Below are 19,460 nucleotides of genomic sequence, written 5' to 3' on the forward strand. Positions count from 1 at the left end.
CTTGGCCAGGAAGCCTTCTAGGTAGAACCCTCGTTGGGTCTATTTAGAGCTGACTGGCAATGTCGTACAGTCAGCATTCCAGGACCACATTGGAGCCTGTCTCTTCCTGGGGGCCTCAAAAGTGGCTTCGGGGGTCCTCCCTGGTGGCGCAAGGGGTTAAGACGCAACCTAGGAAGCTGTCCTCAGCCTCTACAACATGAGTTCGATCCCCCCCGGCCAGCCAGGGAGCTACCCACATGGCACAGCAGACCTCTCCTGACTTACCCACTGCTCCCCTCAGCAGTGTTTCAATCTGCCTGTCCTGCTCCCCACTCTGTCTCTGGTGAATCCTCTCACCACCCCCATTCACACCCCTCTGGCCTGTACCCCAGCTCTTGTATGCATAAATAAATAAATCTTTAAAAAAAAAACCACAAATATTCTTTAAAAGAAAAAAAGGTGGCTTCGGGGGCTCAGGTTCAGATTGCAGGGTGGGGGGTGAGAAGAAAAGAAAAAAGCAGAGGAAAGGAGAGGCAGGTGGGCTTCTGGGTGAGGGGAGGTGCTGACTAGAACATAAAGAAACAAGACAAGAACACATCACTGATGCTCATAGACCAGCAATGAAGAGCATATCAAAACACATAAATTTAAGAACCCATATTAATGAGATGTTTGGGATTTGCTTCAAAATAATATGGGGTGGGGAGATGAAACAAGCTGTGAGTGGGTAATTATGGAACCCAGTTGGTGTATGCTGGCTTATATTCGCATTGGTTTGCAATTTTCATAACAGTTGTTTTAAAAAACCACATTAAATACGTTAAAATGGATGTTCGTGGGGGGCGGGCAAGAGAATGGGAATGGGAGTGAAGATAAAAATAAAACAAGCAAAGAAGGGTGAACTGACAGGAAGACTCGAGAAGGAAGACAGGGAAGAGAGAGCCTACAGGGGAACATTCTTTCCATGCCAGCCCCTATTCCACTTTGTGAGCGCCACCCACAGCATCACAGAATTCCCAAGCTGGATGAACCCTGGTGATAATCCAGTCACTCCCGAGTTTTCCAATGAGGAAAATGAGGTGCCAGAACAGAGTGGCTGGGCCACCGCCATGGCCACACGGACACGACAGGACCAGAGTCAGCTGGACACTCCTCTTGGTTCTAAGCCCTTTCTAGAACATGCTGGAAAGAGAATAGAAACAAAACCCATGACTTTGGAGTTAGCCACAGCTAACTCAGACTCCACCTCAGAACCTGTGTGTGTCTTCAGACAAGTTGCTCAACTGTTAGCTAAGCACAGTCCTTAGGGAGCAAGGAGCCAAGAGCTGGTAAGGGTAAAGCCGAGTAGGCTGGGCCTGTAGTTAGAAAATGGCTGCCTCCCCCTCCTCTCAGTAGGAATCAAGGCAGACAGGTAGACCAGGACCTTGTATCCTAACTTCTAGAGGTGAGTTACTCCCTCGAATTTTGGAGAAAGGAAACACACTCAGCTTGGGGTAGTGGGAATGAGGCTGCAGGAGGCCTCACACCCCTGCCAGGTCTGAAGTAGGCACATCAGGTTTCTGCGGGCTCTCACCTTTACCAGCCTGGAGAGGGTGCTCTCAGCCTCTTGTGCCCACTCTCGGGAGCCTTGTCGTCTTCGTTCCCTGTCAGTCTGGGGGCTCTCCATCTCGGGCTGCTCTATCCTCACAGGCTCAGTTGAAGACACCAGGACCTTCTTGTACTCCCGAGACCCACTGGGCTCCAGCCCTTTGACAGTGGTGACTGTTTTCTGGAATGAGTGTGGGCCTCGTGTGACTTCTTCTTGCCAGAAACCTTGTGTGGGATCTTGCAGGTAAGAGACAATGGAGCCTTCCCCATCCCAGTCCTGTAATCTGGGGTCCAGGAAGAAAGAAAGGACACCAGTCACCCTTTAGTCTCTGCTCTATCAGACGCGCCCCACCTCTATCCAGGACACACCCTGCTGTGCCCACCAGGGGGCAGGGGAGTGTAGGCAAGCCACACAGCTGACTGCCCCACCAGAGAGGCACGGACTGGCCATCCAAGCTGTCTAGTGGACAGGGACAGAGAACCAGTGCCATGATCCCCTCCTTTTGAGAGGACAGCTCTCAACTCCAGGCTGCCGAGGAACTTTGCTCACATGGATGGGCCTGTCACCACAGTCTCCACACCAGTATCAACCCCACCTCCCCCAGCCCTATGGCCACCCCACTCAACAGGCCTCACCCTGGTACTCATCTGACCAGGGAATCACTTTTTTGCCTTGAAATGTTCTCTTCATGGCTTTTAGGATACCACATTTCCCCCAACCTCCAGGGACACTCCTTCTCAGTGTCCTTTGTTTGAATCCTCCTAATGTCCCCGATTCTGAGTATGGGCCTGCCCCAAGGCTCAGTTCTCAGACTCATCTTTATCTATATCCATTTCCTAAGTGAGGTCATCAACCCATCGCCTCACACCCCTCAATAGGCCTCACACCCTTGTGCCCAGATGTATGTCTCTAGCATCTTATCCCTGAACTACAGAGGTGTCCATGCTTGCCCTACGCCTCCACCGTGGATTTCTAATAGGTGTCCAAACGTCGTCAAACCCACACTTGTGCTCTTCCCCCCTGACCTGTTGTTCCACATAGTCAGTCTCCTCACACAGGCAATGGCGTCTTCACCCTTTCGACTGCCAGGCCAAGGAGACCAGGGTCCTCTCTGTCTCCTTTTTCCCTCTCACACCTCAATTTTAAAATCTATCCTGGACACATACCAATTCTCACCACTATACTGTTACCTTCTTATCCACAGTGCCTCAGCTCTTGCATCGTGGCTCACTTCCCTGCTTCTAACCCTGGCCGTGTCAGGCTACTTTCAACTTCAAACCCTCCACCATATCATCCAGTAAATGCCAAGGTCTTTCTGGGACCTCAAGGTCTGACATGGCCCTGGGACCTTAAGGTCTGACATGGCCCCACGACCTCCCTGACCTCATCTCCCTTGACCCTTTGGCTCTAGACACCAAGACCTTCTCACCTTCCTCAAATGTGCCACCTCAAGGCCTCTGTGGGATTTCTTCCCCCTGGTACTCACAAGTCTCACCCCCTGACTTCCTTCAAGCCTTTATGCCAATATGGCCTCTGGTTTCCTGGGTCACCCCATCTATAATTTCAACCACCCTGCCTCCCTATACATACACACCTCCTGTCTCCCTTCTCTGCTTGGCTTTTCTGTTTAGTACTTATCATTATCTAATATTTCTCTTCTAATTAGTTTCAATTTTATATTATTTATTGTCTGTTTCCCTACTAGAGCATAAACTTCTGGCAGGAAGGAACTTCTGTCTGTTTTGGTCAAGGCCACATCTCCAGCACCTATGTGTCTGGCACATAGTAAGCCCCCAATATGGCATGAGGGAGTGAATTCATCTGTCCCCACTGCAAGACTGACCAAGGTCCCAGAGCCTAACTCTGCAACCCACCTAAGCCTAGAACCCTGGGCTTCTGGGTCCCCATGGAGTGAACTGCTGTTACAGTGACCAGCACACAGTAAGTGCTCAAGCAATGCTGGGCAAGTGAATGGCATCACCGGCTGTTAGAAGATGCCCTGTCTCCAGGAAAGCCAGTATTTCACTTTGAAGCCTCACAGGCTCAGCCTGTCCTCTTCTTCCCAATCGTCAAAGGATTCATTTGGGAAACTACTTAAGTCCTGGCTGTCTCATTTTCTTTATAATATTCTTTCTCTCCTGAGGGATTTGGCTACACCATGTGTCAGGGTGCAGTGTGGGTGGCAAGGAGCGATTTCCCATGACCTGGCTGGTCCTGAGCTCTTGGGTGGCCACAGCCTTCTGGGAGCACACAAATGATCTCCTTGCTTTAGGGAAAATGTAGAAAGCACAACAATATGGAGGAAAGGTCGCTGTCACTTACTGTGCCATAACCCTCCACCCCTGTCTATTTCTGTCTCTCTCCCCCTCTCCCCAAGGCTTCCTCTGCACTTGGCATTGTGCTGGGGCTGTACTGGGTGTCCGCTGTGTGGATGTGAATTGAGCCAGTGGCCTGGGGACTCTCAGTGTCTTCAGAGGTGCATAAGGCCCTTCTGCCTGAACCCTAATCCTAGCCCAAACCCTAACCCCAGCCCTAACCCCATGCTGCTTTCCTGCTGCTGGCACAGGACCAGGCTTGTCATCACAGGAGGCTTGGTGAGAAGAGTCACCCAGAATAACTATCTCTTAACAGTTCAAAGTTCTGTCTTGCCCCAGATAAGCCCACCAGCCTCACTCTCCTTTTTTAAAGGAGTGTAAGTAGAAGGGCACCATTTATACGCTCTGTCACAGGCAAGCTGTGTCCCCACACAAGTAACAACTGGGCCCTTGCACTTCTAGATTTCTGAATATCGTCCTCACAATAGACACAAGAGAGAAAGGGAATCCAGAGCTCCTGCCTCCTCCTACATTTAGAAGTTGGGGTTTCCGGGCTTTATAGTCTCTCTCCTGAGTACCCTCCCTCCTGTCCCAACAGCCCCTCCTGTTGGCCTGAGGTCTTGGGGAGGGTGTCTTGGAGAGGAGCAGGCCTTTGTAGAACACAGCTCATCTCTTGTTGGACAGAGGCCTGAGGGATGCCTGGGTGGCTTCAGAGGCAAGCTGGGTCCACACAGATTTTATTTCTCCAAGGGCATTTAGGATATAAGGTCAGGGTTGGCAGCAGCACCCAAGAACTCCCTCTGTCCTCATTGCTGGGCACAATCTCCCCTGGATGCCCAGGAAGATGAACAGCATCCACCCGGTAGCCCAGCCCTTACCTGTCCTGGCTGGTCTCCATCACCCGACTCACGTTGGGGGACTCTGTGATGCGGGCTTGCACCCTCTGCTGGCCTGAAACAAGAGACACTTCATTCTCTGAGTCCTGCCCTGCACCTGTCGAGTCCTCCTGCCTCTTATGACCTGGCAGCTTCTCTTCTGACCTCTGACCTTCCTCCTGGTCAAGCAAATCGATAAGGCCATTTGTGGCATCAGAATCCACTGTGTCGTCCTCCACAAGTTCCAGAGAGCCCAGCGTGGGGCCCTGGGGTCCCTCGGAGAGCGCCCCCTCCAGCTTCCACTCGTGGCCGGTGGCGTCAGAGTCCTCGGCCTTGCTGCACTCCAGAGAGGAGTCCTCAGCAGTGACCAGGGAGGGAGTGAGGCCTGCGGACCACACCTGCATGTCAGACATCTCCAGCATGGCGTCATGCTCCGTGGCCGCCAAGGGGATGGCATCTATGACGGCCACCTCGTTCCAGTACTGGTCTGCACGCAGTGGAGAGGGAAGCGCGTAGTGCAGGGAGGCAGGGGACAGCAGCTCGTCCTGCAGCGAGGAGTAACCTGGATGGGCAGACAGAGGGCAACATGCTCCAGAAGCGATTTTTGTCACACACGCTTACGTGCAAGTCCAGGCACACACACACACAGGCACAGCCAGAGATATGCATGCGCATTCCGGCAAGGGGCTTTCCAAGCTCAAAGTCCAATGCTCAGGCCTTGTGGCTGCTGCCCAGGACATCTGGGCAAGAGAAACAAGGCTCTGGGTTGGGGGAGGGGCAGCCAGGGAGTGGGGCTGGAGAGGAGGGCTCCTTTGCTGGGTGGCAAAGAGAAGAGATTGGAATTCTTTCTTATCCCAGCTCAGAGCACTAGGTAGAGAAGCCTGGATCCAAAGGACTTGTGCTCCAATAGGTGTCCAATCAGATGTGAGCCCAACTTCTCAATGGCAGGGCAGAAAGAAAAGCTGATCTTTCTGTGCCCAAAGTTTCCCTTTAGCACAATCCACAGGGCTTTTGATAGGATGCACCTTAAAGGGAAGGAACCACCCAACCAGAACCGGGGTCAGTGACCAAGTTGCCTTGGAGGGGCTAACGGGGTACACTGAACACCCACAGATCTTAGTACAGTGGTCAGATGAGAAACCATTTGGTTTGGAATGGAGTAACTCAAGTGCCCTATTGGTTCCAGAAACCCTGAATGGTCTAAACAGGTGCAAGGAGGGTTCTAAGGATTCAAAATTGGGGGCCAGGTCAGAGGGCAACATGGGATACCCCAAACACCTACTGTCCTGAAACTCCTCACCCACATGCCCCAAGCTGTTCACCCCAGCTCCAGACCAGCTCCCTCTGGTGGGAGGGAGCCAGCTAGCCCAGTCCCCAAGGGCACAGCCTGTCCAACGACTGTTCCTTGATGGGCTCGGGTGCAGTCCCTGAGAGCCCGCTGGAGGCAGTGTGCTGACCCCTTGCTGTTCAGAAGCTACAAGGCACCCGCGTGAGCAGCACAGGGAAATGAGGAGGGGGGGGGGGTCTGTCCCATGTGGATGAGCAGTGTTCTAAAGGAGGCTCCTCAGTTCTCTTCCAGCCAGGAGCGAGGGCCCCTGCTACAGGGGAAGGAACGCCCCTGACTCCCCTTCCGAGTAGCTGCCTATCTATGGTGGGAAAAGGGAGGAGAAGACAAGAGTCTCCATTCAGAAACTGGGATCAGGAGGGCGCCCACGACTTCTGAGGATTGAGCTGACCAGGGGAGGCCCATGGGTCTGGGTGGGGCTTCCCTCCGCAGCATCTTAGAGCACTTCCTGCCGTCCAGAGAAGCCACCTGACCTAGTTTTCAAACTCTTCATTCTGCCTCCACCCCTCACAGCCTTCAGGCTGCCTTCAGCCCTTCCCCGCCTCAGGCCTCCTTCCAGCCGAGCGGACCCTGCCCCTTCCCGGCTCGGCTCTTCAGCGCCTCGCTACCCTTGACAACAGCATCTCCAGCTGTCCTCATTCAGCCAACAATGTTAATGGAGGCCCAATTACATTCCAGGTGCCGTGTAGGCTGGGGATTACAAACACAAAAACTCACCGACAAGACAGTCTCTCTTGTCCTCTTTTTCATGACTTTTTCCCAATAGCTCTAGCTCACCTCGATTTCCCTCATCTTTGCACCTGTTCTATGTCCCCCGACTCAGCTGCTCGGGTCACTGCACTCTGATAGCAGAGACAAGGTCTGCCTTCCCCTTCCATTACCTAGGACAGGGTTGGGGGCCCACTGGCCCCACTTGCAGAGTTCTTCCCCCATGTGAGGGGGACACAGGAGCCAGAACAGAATGAACTTACCCCGAGTCAGCAAAACCACAGTCACTCACACGTCCTGTGTGTTCCATGTGCCAGGAAGCATAGCATGTGACTGTCATGCATGCTTTCTTAATCTGCCCAGGAGAGCTTTCTTCCTGACTGATCCCTATAAGTCTGTGTGGCTCCAGGCCCCATAATAAGGAGGAGGAGGAAGAGCATAGTCAGTGGGCGGCTGAGGTGGGTGAGGGGCAGGGTTGGGGTGTGGAGGGTTGTGCAGTGGCCTTTTAGCTCTGGCCAAACTAGACGGAAGAGGGAGACGTGGGTGAGTAGAAGTGGGCAGGTCACATCTCACCATGATACTAACTCCAAGTCACCCTAAGTGAAACTGTGACTTAAGCAACCGGGAAACCACAGCTTAGGTCTTCAAACCCTCCACAGAAATCCTCCTGATATACGAGAAATGAACATTTAGAATCTGATTATTTTCTTATTGTTATTCTTAAAAACATTATTCTATTATTTCCATTATTAATTGAACATCTCTTTTATAGAAAACATATCTAACATGCAACTTTTATTTGTCACATTCCTACAAGGAAACTATTATTGTTCCTATTTTATTGATTAGGAAGCTAGAGGTTTAGTAACGACGTGCTTAAGGTCACACGGTAAGGGTGGTCTTTTCACTAGATTTCGCTATTTAATAGCTGTTGACAATAGCTTGAGGTATGCTGAGGTACAATGAAAGCAAATATTTATAGCAGATGATTAGGTAAGTTCTGACACAGGTGTAACCCACAAAACCATCACCACAACTCCACGCACCCGCCATCCCTGAAAGGTTTATTCATTTTTCTTTGTAACCTTTCTCCTACCAGCCAGGGAACCAGTGATCGACTGTCTGCAGTCAAATCTCTACCCCTGAGCTTATACTCCCTGACCTACTTTCTGTCACAAGACATTAGTTTGCATTTCACACAATTTTATATAAATGGAAGAATACAGTATGTCTCTTTTTTCCTGACTTCTTTCACTTTGCCTAATTATTTGGGCTTCATCCACATTGTTGTATATATTGCTACTCATCCATTTTTATTGTGGAAACACATTCTATTGGATGGATACACCAGTTTATCCATTCACCTGCTGACAGACATTTGTGTTGTTTCCATTTTGAGGATATTACAAATAAAGCTGGTTGCCTATGGAATATGCTTTCTTTTGGGGGGGGGTAATTATCTAAGAGTGGAATGGCTGGATCATAGGGCAGGTATATGTTAGTTCATGAGAAACAACCAAAGTGCTTTCCAAAGTGGCTATACCGTTATTTCACATTCCTGTCAGCAGTGTATAAGAGTTCCTGTTCCTCCATCAACTCACCAGCACTTGGTAAGGTGTAGGGGGCTCTTCTTGTAGCTTTAATTTTTATTTCCCTACTTACTAATAAAGTTTAGGAGATTTTCATGTGCTTATTTGCCATTTGTTTGTCTCTCGGGTTAAGTGTCTGTTCAAATATTTTGCCTATTTTTTATTTCTCTCACTTCTGAAGGATAATTTTGTGGGATATAGAATTCTAGATGTTTTTTTAATTCTTTTTTTGGTGTCCATACTGAAATTTTCACGCCACTTTCTACTTGCTTGTGGGGTTTCTGAGAGGTTGGATGTCATTCCTATCTTTATTTTCTATAGGTCAGGTGTTTCTTCTTTATTTCCTCTGGTTTCTTTTAGAATTTCTTTGTGATTTCTGTAATTTGAAAATTATATGCCTAGGTGTTGGTTGTTTGTTGTTGTTGTTGTTTTCTATCTGACGTGTTGTTCTCTGAGTTCCCTGGATCTGTGGATTGGTATCTGAGATTAATTTGGGGGAAATTCTCAGTCATTATTGTGTTGAATATTTCCTCTATACTTCCCTTTCTTCTCAGTCTGGTATTTCCATTATGTGTCTGTGACACCTTTTGCAGTTATCCCAAATTCCCTAGATATTATTCTTTTTATCCTTGTTCTCTTTAATTTTCAGTGTTGGAGATTTCTACTGAGATATTCTTTTTTTTAAAAGATTTATTTATTTATTTTTACAAGCACTGGGTACAGGCAGAAGCGTGGGAAGGTGAGAGAATTTACCAGAGCCAGAGCAGGGAGCACAACAGGCAGAAGGACTGAAGTACACTGTTGAGGGGAGCAGCGGGCGGCAGGAGAGGTCTGCGCGCCATGTGGGACCCTCGCCCGGTGGCCGGGGATCGAACTGGTGCTGCAGAGGCTGAGGACAGCTTCGCAATCCAGCACTCAACCGCTGCACCACCGGGGAGGCCCTCTACTGAAATATTCTTAAGCTCAGAGATGCTTCCTTTATTTGTGTCCAGTCTACTAGTATGCCCAGTAAAAGCATTCCTCATTTATGTAAAGCATTTTTTGACCTCTGAAATTTCTTTAAGGCTCTTTCTTAGAATTTCCACTGCTCTGTTTACATCATCCATCTGCACTTGCACGATGTCTACTTTATTCATGGAGCCATTCGTATATTAATCAGTTTTTAAAATTCCCTATCTGATTATTCCAATGTTCTCACCATGTCTGTTTTTGATGTTTGTTCTGTATCTTCAAATTGTGTTTCTCACCTTATCCAGACATGAGGTAATGTTAAGAGGAACTATTATAAATAGGTCTTTAAAAATATATGGTGGTAAGATTTTCAGGGAGGAGTAGTGTTCTATTTCTACTACTAAATCTCATTCAGGTAAGCTGTTCTTCTCCATATTCACCTGTCTCTCCCCAATTTTAGGGGTGGCAATTTACTCTGTGCCCTTACCTCTATTACAAATCCTAGAAGAGTTGATTTTTTCACTTTGCTCAGCTTTTTACTTGCTGTTAGGACACAGTGGTAACTTCCAAGCTTTTTACATGCAGGCCCAGATACTGATTTAGTTTTGAATGTTAAACCACCTTGCATGCCAATAAACCCCACTTCGTCATGATGTACTATCCTTTCTACACAGTGCTGGGTTTAATTTATTAAAATTTAGTTTATATATTTTTTCATAAATGTTCATTAAGAATATTAGTTTGTAGTTTCCTTTTAATGCCTTTTTGAAATTATTATTACCAACAATAGGTAATGCAGACCTCTTAGAACAGTTGGGAAGTATCATGTCTTTTAAATTTTTCTAAGCAATCTGTTCCTTAAATGTTAGAATTGACCAGTGAGGTCATCTAGGCTTGGAATTTTATTTATTTATTTATTTAAAAAAAGAATTATTTATTTATTTATCTATTTATTTATTTATACAAGCACTGGGTACAGTCAGAAGCGCGGGAGGGTGAGAGAATTCACCAGAGCCAGAGTAGGAAGCAGAATAGGCAGACTGACGAAATACACTGCTGAGGGGAGCAGCGGGCGGCAGGAGAGGTCTGTCATGCCATGTGGGACCCTCGCCCGGAGGCCAGGGATCGAACCGGCACTGCAGAGGCTGCGGGCAGCTTCGCAGCCCAGCGCTCAAGCGCTGCTCCACCAGGGGAGGCCCTTGGAATTTTTTTTTTTAAATAAAATTTGTTGCTTTACCATTGATTTACAGTACTACATATTGTAAATTGTAGTATAATTTTTGCTTTTAAGCATAATTACATTTCATATAGATATGAAATACATAGGTTATTTCTTCCTATGTAATAGTTTGGAAGTTTGTGTCTTTCAAGAAATTTGTCAACTTTATCTATGCTTTCAAATGTGTTGGCATTAAACTGTCATAATATTCCCTTTTACCTCCCATAGGCTGTTTGGTGCTGCAATTTCTCTTATTCCTGACATTGGTAATTTTTGTCTCATCAGTTTATCTAGAGGTTTAAAAATTTTATCACTCTTTTTAAAGAACTAACTTCTGGTTTTATTGTTTTTCTTAGTGTTTTCAGTTTTTAAAATTTCTACTCTGATCTCTATTTTTTTTTTCTATTTTATGTTTAAAATGCTCTTTTTTTCCTAATATATTAAGGTGGAAGTTTAGGCCACTGATTGGAAAACTTTTCTTTTCTAATGTGGTCATTTAGTGTTATGAATGTCCTAAATATGGCTTGACTGGCATCCAATAAATTTTGGAATCTTGTGATTTTATTTCGGTCAATTCAAAATAATTTCCATTTTCCCTTTTGCTCTTTTTTTGGTCTGTGGGTTACTTAGAAGTGTTTTATTTAATTTTCAAATATTTGAGATTTTCCTTCTAGCTTTCCATTACTGAGTTCTAAATCAATCATACTGTGGTCAGAGAACATTGTTGTACTTTGTACAACATGAATTATTTTCAATTTATTGATATTTGCTTTATAACCTAGAATATGGTGTGTATTGGTATATGTTTCATGTATAATTGAAAAGACTATGCATTCTGCTATTGTCATTGGGTTGAATATTCTATAAATGTCAATTAGGTCAAGTCTTGTTCAAATTTTCTGTATGCTTACTGATTTTTCAACATTCTACCAATCATGAAGACAGGGATATATTGGTCTTCTGCTGTTACTGTGGTTTTGTTTATTTCTCATTGCAGTTTTCTTAGTTTTTGCTTCATGTGCTTAAAGCTACATTACTAGGTGAATAATCATTTAGAATTTCTATGCCCTCTTGATGAACTACTTATCATTATGAAATAATTTTCTTTATCCCTGGTAATATTCTTTGTTCTGAAATATGCTTGTCTGCTGTAAGCATAACTGCTTCAATTTTCTTTTCATAAGTTTTAACACAGTTTAGCTTTTCTTATCCTTGACTTTTTTAAAATAATTATTTTTATTTATTTATGTATAAAAGAACTGGGGTGTAGACCAGAGGTGTGGGGAGTGAGAGGATTCACCAGAGACAGAGTGGGGAGGAGAATAGGCAGACCGACTGAAATACACTGCTGAGGGGAGCAGCGGGCGAGACAGGAGAGGTCTGCTGCACCATTTGTGTTATCTCCCTGGCCGGGAATTGAACTCAGGCCGCAGTGTCTGGTGATAGCTTGATAGTGCTGAGACTTTAATCCCTGCACCACCAGGGAGGCTCCCTATTCTTGAACTTTTAAGGAACTTGCATTTTTATATTTGAAAGGCACTTCTTGTAAGCAGCATATACTTAAGAATTTCTTTTATATCCATTCTATCGTTCTCTTTTAATAGAAGCATTTCAGTTATTTACATGTAATGAAATTATGCATTATGGTTAGGTTTAAATCCATCCCTGCTAACTACTTGTTCCATTTCTATTTGTTTCATCTGTTCCTTGTACCCTTTTGCCGCCTTTTGTGATTTCTTTGGATTGATTGAAATTCTTGGATTCCATTTGATTTATTTTCATGCCCTATTAACTATATTCTTTATTTATTTTAGTAGTTGCTTTAGGGTTTATAGTACATATCCTTAACCAAATACAATGCATTTTGAAGTGATACTATGTTGCCTTGGCATATGGAGGATCCTTAGAAGATTACACTCCATTTCCCCTCTTGACTTTTGTACTATTGTTGTTATAGTTTTCGTTTTTGCATATATGATAAACCAAGCATTACATAGCTGTTATTTTTAAATGGCTATCTTTTAAAGAGATTTAAACCATGAGAAAGTCTTGTAAATAATGGAAAATGTAATGTATTTATCCTAGATATTATGAAGGTCCATGTTTCTGACTGGTGTTGTTTTTCCTTTGGTCTGAAAGATCCCTCTGCTCCTTTTTTATTTTTTAATTGCAGTAACACTTTACAACACTGTATAGGTACCAAGATTACATTTCTTACCATGCTCACAACCAAATGTGAAGGATTTGGATTTTTAATTACCAATGCTTATGGTATGGGCCTCCTGGTGATGAATTCTCACAGCTTTTGGATGTTTTGAAAAATCTTTATTTGCTTTCACTTTTGGAAGTTATTTTTGCTGAGTATATAGTGCTCTAGAGTTCTACTTTAGAAATGTTTTTCTTTAGGGCTTCCCCTGGTGGCACAGCGGTTGAGTGCTGAGCTGCGAAGCTGGCCACAGCCTCTGCAGCACCAATTCTATCCCCAGCCAGCGGCGAGGGTCCCACATGGAGCGCAGACCTCTCCTGCTGCGCCCACTACTCCCCTTAGCAGTGTATTTCGTCAGTCTACCTGTTCTGTTCCCTGCTCTGGCTCTGGTGAATTCTCACACCCTCCTGAGCTTCTGAGTATACCCAGTGCTTGTATAAATAAATAAAACTTTAAAAAAAAAAAAGAAAGAAATGTTTTTCTTTAAAGATGGGATCTACTTTAAAGATGTTGCTCCACCGTGTCACATTCTTTCCAGTGAGAACTCTGCTGTCTTCCTTATCTTTGTTCTCTTTGCGCAGTCTCTCTTTTCTCTTTTACTACTTTTAAGACTTTCTCCTTATCACCATTATTGACAGACTTGCTTAAAATGTGCCTTGGCCTGCTACTTGCTTTCATGTTTACGGTACATGTGATTATTGCACTCTTTGCATCTGTTGATAGTTTTCATCAAATTTGGAAAAATTTGGCTATTACTTCTTTAACTTTTCAGTCCCCATCTCTATTGGGAATTCTGATTTCACAAATGTTAGGTGACTGGAAATTGCCTCATTAGCTCACTAATGCTTTAAAAAAATTTTTCTGTATTATTTTGGAATTTCTATTGCTATGTTGTCAAATGTACTACTCTTTTCTTTCTGTGTCATATCTAAGGTCTAAACCCATCCTAGCATATTTTTCACCCTACAGTTTATAGCTTGATCTCTAGGAGACTGTCTTGGATCTCTTATTTTTTAAATATTTTTAAATCTTCCATATTTTAAATATTTTTAAATATTTTTAAATCAGCTTTTTGAACATCTGAAATACTGTTACAATAACTGCTTTACATTCTTATCTGTGGATTACATTCTTACCTGGGTCAGTTTCAATTGATCGATTTTCCTCCTCTTTATGGGTTTTGCTTTTCTACCTTTGTATCTCTGATAATCTTTAATTGGATGCCGTTATTATGAATTTCATCTTGGTGGGTACTGGATATTTTTATATTCCTATAAATATTTTTGAACTTTGTTCTGTTGGCAGTTACTTGGAAACAGTTTGGTCTTTTAAAGTTTTTCTTTGGAAGTTGATTAGGCAGGCCAGGGGATCGCTCCCCCTAGAGCTGATTTCCTCCATTTCCAAGCTAGGTGCCTTCTTTGAGCCTTCTTTTTTCCCTTATGCGATGTCTGTGAGTGATCAGTCAGACTTTTGGGAATAACTCGTTAATACTCAACCAAAATGTGCAGGGGGCCATCTGAAGGTCTACAGAGTTCTCCATATCCGCCTCTCTCATCCCTGCCACTCAGTCTTGGGAACTGCAGCTGCCCTGCTCTCTCTGGACGCTGCAACTTCTCAACATAAGAGCCTACTTGGATTTCTCTTCCCTATGCCACGACTTAGAAACTCCTTCAAGGCAGAAACGTAGGCAGCCATCACATGGATTGCTGTGCTTTGCTACCTGCTGTCCAGTGTCTTAGAAACTGATGTTTCATGTATTTTGTCCATTTTTTTGTTATCGTAAATAGGAAGTCAATTTGGTCTCCATTGACTCATCTTGACCAGAAGTGACAGGCATCTTCTATGGCAGATGAGCATTCTGAGCTGGTGGAGACACTCAGTAAAACTTGGTAAGGACTGGGAAAGGGACGCTCCACTGGCCACAGATACCTGAGGCTCATCCTTGAGTATCTTTTGTGACTTCTACATATTGAAACTTCAGAAATGTTCAATGTAATGGATTTTCACCCAAAAGAAAATGTGTCTGTGAAGAGAGCTTATACATACCCTGGACCAGCACTCCTCTGCTTGTGTTTATCCTGGAGCCTCTGTTCTGCTAACAATATTCAGGGCGCATGCCTTGTGGCCCCCACTCAGTCTTGAGAGGACCCCACTGACCCACCTCAACCCCCACAGGCTTGGATCTGAGGCTGTAGATACCCAGTGCTGGTGGAGGTTGCTAAATCAGAGCAGTGCTCATGAAGGCCTGAGCACATGCTGGTGAGGAACATCTCATGGGGTAGGGGAAGACCAGACCAGGGCAGGGTCTGCTGGGTCCCCTAGGCTGGGTGTTAGAACTCTCTGTACCCCCAGTGGTTTTACGTGGCCATCGACACCTATTTCACCAGCCTATGCATCAGTCTAGAGGTTTCCCCTCTGGGGTGGCATTTTGCGGGGGTCACACTTACTGCTGGAGGGCCAAGCACATCCAGGTTCCCCATCCCAGGTCTCCCTTCTTCTCCGGGTATCATACTGGATCTCTATTAACCTAATCCTCACCATGTTAGCATAATGTTACTAGCAAGTTAGACAGAGACAGACAGACCACTTGGCCTCAGACAGGAGCCACACCTCACTGGTTGTGTTAAGAGTTGGTAAATAACACATTTAATTTCCAAGTAGACATTACTATGTATTCAAGTTATTAAACCAAATGGCGCTGACAGATGTGGGTGTGAAATGCTCATTTCCCCCTTTCATATGAGAAACCTGTTTAATTTTTGGAGATTTGCTATTGTTCTGCTTTATAAGCAATTTTTTCCCTCACATTTGTTCTGAGGACCTGGTATACACCCTCAGCCCCTAGCCCCCACCCTGGGCAGAACGAACGAACTGGCCTTTTGACTAAAAATTCTCTGCTTTCCCAGCCAGGAGTATGGAGAGAGGTGCCCAATTCTGCATACATGCAAGCTGCCTCCTTCTCTCTGACACCACTTGTTCTCAGACTCCCAAGAGCACAGAGCAGCCAATCACCGCTCTTGGTCCCCATGGCTTCCTAAGGGGCACAGACAAGCAGAGGAATGAGATAAAGCACAAAGAAGGCAAGGGACAGCTGTGACCAGCAGTGCGGAGGGCTGGGCTGGTGCTGGAGTGAGCCGTCACATGCCCTGCTCACAAGTCAGACAGGGAACCATAGGGGATGCTGTTCCCCGTCCTGTCCAGCTAACTCTGATCCCACTAGCCAGGCCAGAAGGGTACCCAGACATCAGATGCTTTCCCTAGGTCAGGAAGAGAGCAGGAAAAACACACAGGAGTCAATGTGGTGCCCAGAAGGGCAGAATGGACCAAACTGAGCATCTGTTCATGAGGGTCTGCGCGTGCATGTGCACGCACTTGTGTGTGTGTGTGTGTGTATGTGTGTTGCATGCAAGGTGCACAGCCTGGGCCTATGAAAGGTCCTCACTACAAGACCAACCACAGAGGTGGTCCAATTGCAGCTATCCATAAATAACAGAGCAGCGAGAGGGTCCTTTGGAAACTCAAGTTATAGCCTCCTCCAACAGGTTTCCACCTCATGTCCACTGTCCGAGGAGTATCTGACCTCTGCTCCTACTCTCCCTGCCTCCCTCCACCCAGTCCCTCTGGTCCCTCACTGTGTAAACATACCACTTCCGCTCAGGGTCCTGCACAATGGGATGCTCATCTGGATGCCTTTCTAGAAGTTTACAGGCTCTCTCCTTCACCTCCCTCCAGGCTTTGTTCAAATGCTACTCCTCCCCCTTTCGCTAATAGCAACCCAAGGACCCATCCCTCTTGCTCAAGTCAGTTTTTTCCACATTACTTAGTGTAAGCTGCTAGCACATTATATAATTCAGTTCTATATATACTATATTGATTGAATTTCCAAACAAAAGGTAAGCTCCATGAAAGCAGAGTTTTGTGTTTTCATTTTGTGTGTGTGAATCCTGATTTATCTCCCCTGCTTAGAATAGCACCTGGCAGGTAGTAGGTGTCCCAAATATTTGCCAAATGAGCTGACCAGCTGAAGCAGCCCTTTGCACCAGTCACAAGGCACACAAACCAGTCCCACTTATGACTTTGAACTCTATTTAGGAAGTTCCTAAACTACTTCTGTTTAGGAAGTAGTCTCCAGGCCTGCTGGATTTGGGAGTCCTGCAGCAGGAGACCATCATAAATACTTGATTCTGTTACTGCCTTTTTTTTTTTTTTTAAATTTTATTGTGGTAAGAACACTTAACATGGGACCTACCCTGTCAACGGGTTTTTAATTGTGACTGTCTTATGTATGCTCATGTAAATCTGTCAGCCCATTGTTCTGTACAGAACCAAGGCACAGGAAAACCACTGTCCACTGAAACAGAGGATGTCAGGAAACCCAGCAAGTGATGGGTCAGCACATAGAAAGGGAAAAGGCTTGTCACTGGGATGGATCTCCCAAGTTTGCAGCATTCCTCAGCACCCCTCCTTGTGAAAGGGAGTTGGTCCACTTAGCAGTCCCACCAGGTCCCCTGAAGGCCATAGCTTCAGACCTTGTCTCGAAGCCCTTTAGGCTACTGTGATGAGTGGGGCACAGAGCGGCCTCCCCCTGCGCACACCCCAGCACTGCTATGGGGTGCATGGAGGGGCAGAGCTAGGAGTCTCTCGGGACATGCATCTGCAGAGTTGACGGCTCTTGAACACCTGGCCAGGCGGAGACAGCGGAGGCTGACAGTGGAGAGAATGAGGAGACTAGAAGTCAGATGAGGTCAGAGGCAGAAGAGAAAGGCAACAGGATGTGGTCAACATTTAAGATGAGCCCTCACCCTGCGGCGCCAGATGGCATGTTTCAGGAGACACAGGGCAGGGAGAGGGAACAGTGTGAGGCTCAGCATGCCCAGCCAGGAATGTGCCCATGTGTAGCCTGAGGACAGTGTTTAAACCATGAGCTTGGGGGGGAAGGGTCTGAGCTGCCCTGTGACATATCAGCACCAGAGGAAGATAGTTCACTGAATTAAATTCTTTTTTCAAGGTCTGTAAAGAATCACAGGGATTCAATTTTTTATCAACTGGCTGATTTTAAAGGAGAGGACACAGGAAGAAAGAAGGGACTTCTTGGGGTGCTGTACTGTTTTCTATGTCCAGTGGGCTGCTGCTGGTTCGATGCCCAATGGTTACAGGGAGGGTGGACAAGGGAAGGCAGTGGGGTGCTGAGATGTCCCCATTGCTTCCTTCATGCAGCTGGCTAATTCCTCTGCTTCTGCTGCTTCAAGGAAAGCAGTCTTCAAGAGCAGCCATGGGGGTGCTGGGGCAAAGGTCAGGGGCCTCCTGGGCTCGCACCCCTTGTGCCTTATCAGTCACACTGGAGTCTCCATATCATGCTGAACCCCATCACAAGGAGTTAGGGGAAAGAGATGAGGTGAGAAAAAAAAAAAAAGGAGAGAGAAAAAGAGAGGAGACCTGGCTCAAAGAAAAATAAACTGCTTAGCCTTGCACAGGGGATCTCCGAAACCCCATCTGGCCAGTCCACACCAGACCTAAGGCCAGAATCTTCACGCCCTTTGCTTTTCAACCATCGGCTGTTTGACAGATGGGGACACGGCAGCCCAAAGTGGGCACACCCAGTACTACACACAGTATTTCCAACACGGAGGGGGTCAAGGGGTGGGGCTCTGGACTCCAGTGGCTTCCCCAGACTCCGGCAGCTGCCCCAGAATCCAGTTGGCCCTGCCACTGTACCAGGCCCCACCAGGAGCATCAGAGAGCCCCCCGCATGGGGTGCGCCTGGTTTTCTCAAGTCCCTCCACCACAGGGAAGAGGGTTCGTTGGAACAGACCAACCATCCATGGGAGAGATGCTTTCCAGGGGGTGTCACTTGCCGGCGCCCCAAAGGCAGGACCAGCTCAGCCCCACCTCCATCCCAGACACTCACCATTCATCTGGGAGGGGGATGAAGAGTAGTCCCGGTCCGTGTGCCTCCGCTCCGGCTTCAGGTTGCGGCTCTGTCTGCCAGAGCCCTCCAGCATGTTCACGATCTCGCTCCGGTCAATGCTCCGCAAGGCCGTGTACAGGTTCTCCACTGTCCGGGAGAAAAAGAAGGGGCTGGTGGAGGGGATTGTAATGCTCGCGGTGCAAAGAGGGAATGTCACAGGGGCTCTGAAAATTGTGCTGGAGGAAACAGAGAGATGATTTATTTTTTGAGAATGTGGAGAGAACCCTATTTTTGTCAGAACCCTGCCTCTTTGGAGAATATTTTGTTATTCTTCAACTGATCTTGTCCAGACACTAACATGGCCAAATGCAGAGCCTGGAAAGACCATTGTTTTTTGTTTGCTGCTTGTTTCATGTAATCTAAAAGGAATCGTACAAGAAAACGAGGGTGAGAACCAATGGATTCTATCTTATGGAAATCCTTGGTCCTTCTCAATTGATTTGCAATGCAAATGTAAACACTTTCTTCTTAGTGTTTTGAGTAGGAATTTGGTTGAGGAGGTTGAGGAGGAAATTAAGAGTCAAAGAAACCTTCCCTCCAGGTTGGAGCAAGACTGACTGTGCCTGGGAGAACAGGAACTACACCAGACAGGACACACTTGCCATACCTTGTCCTGAGAGACAGTCCTCATCAGTGTGAGAAATTCAACAGGAAGACTTCAAGATGGAAGTCCCTGATCCTACACATGAGCTGTTGTCTGGGGTCCCATGCAATCGT

At 46.3% G+C, this 19,460-nt stretch overlaps 1 protein-coding gene across 3 annotated transcripts in view; it reads right to left on the reverse strand.

Moving 5' to 3' along the window:
• Window positions 1-19,460, reverse strand: part of ANK1 (ankyrin 1) — a 213,238-nt gene that overhangs the window by 11,814 nt on the left and 181,964 nt on the right. For all 3 annotated transcript variants that reach the window (XM_054700916.1, XM_037526135.2, XM_037526134.2), the window contains exons 37-39: window positions 18,684-18,830; window positions 4,761-5,319; window positions 1,553-1,850 (exon numbers count right to left, since the gene is read on the reverse strand). In XM_054700916.1, the coding sequence (XP_054556891.1) occupies window positions 1,553-1,850; window positions 4,761-5,319; window positions 18,684-18,830 (1,004 nt within the window). The remainder of the gene's footprint in view (window positions 1-1,552; window positions 1,851-4,760; window positions 5,320-18,683; window positions 18,831-19,460) is intronic.

This window comes from Talpa occidentalis, unplaced genomic scaffold (genome assembly GCF_014898055.3).
Source record: "Talpa occidentalis isolate TD23 unplaced genomic scaffold, MPIMG_talOcc4v2.1 talOcc4.4, whole genome shotgun sequence".
In the NCBI taxonomy this organism is placed as follows: Eukaryota; Metazoa; Chordata; class Mammalia; order Eulipotyphla; family Talpidae; genus Talpa; species Talpa occidentalis.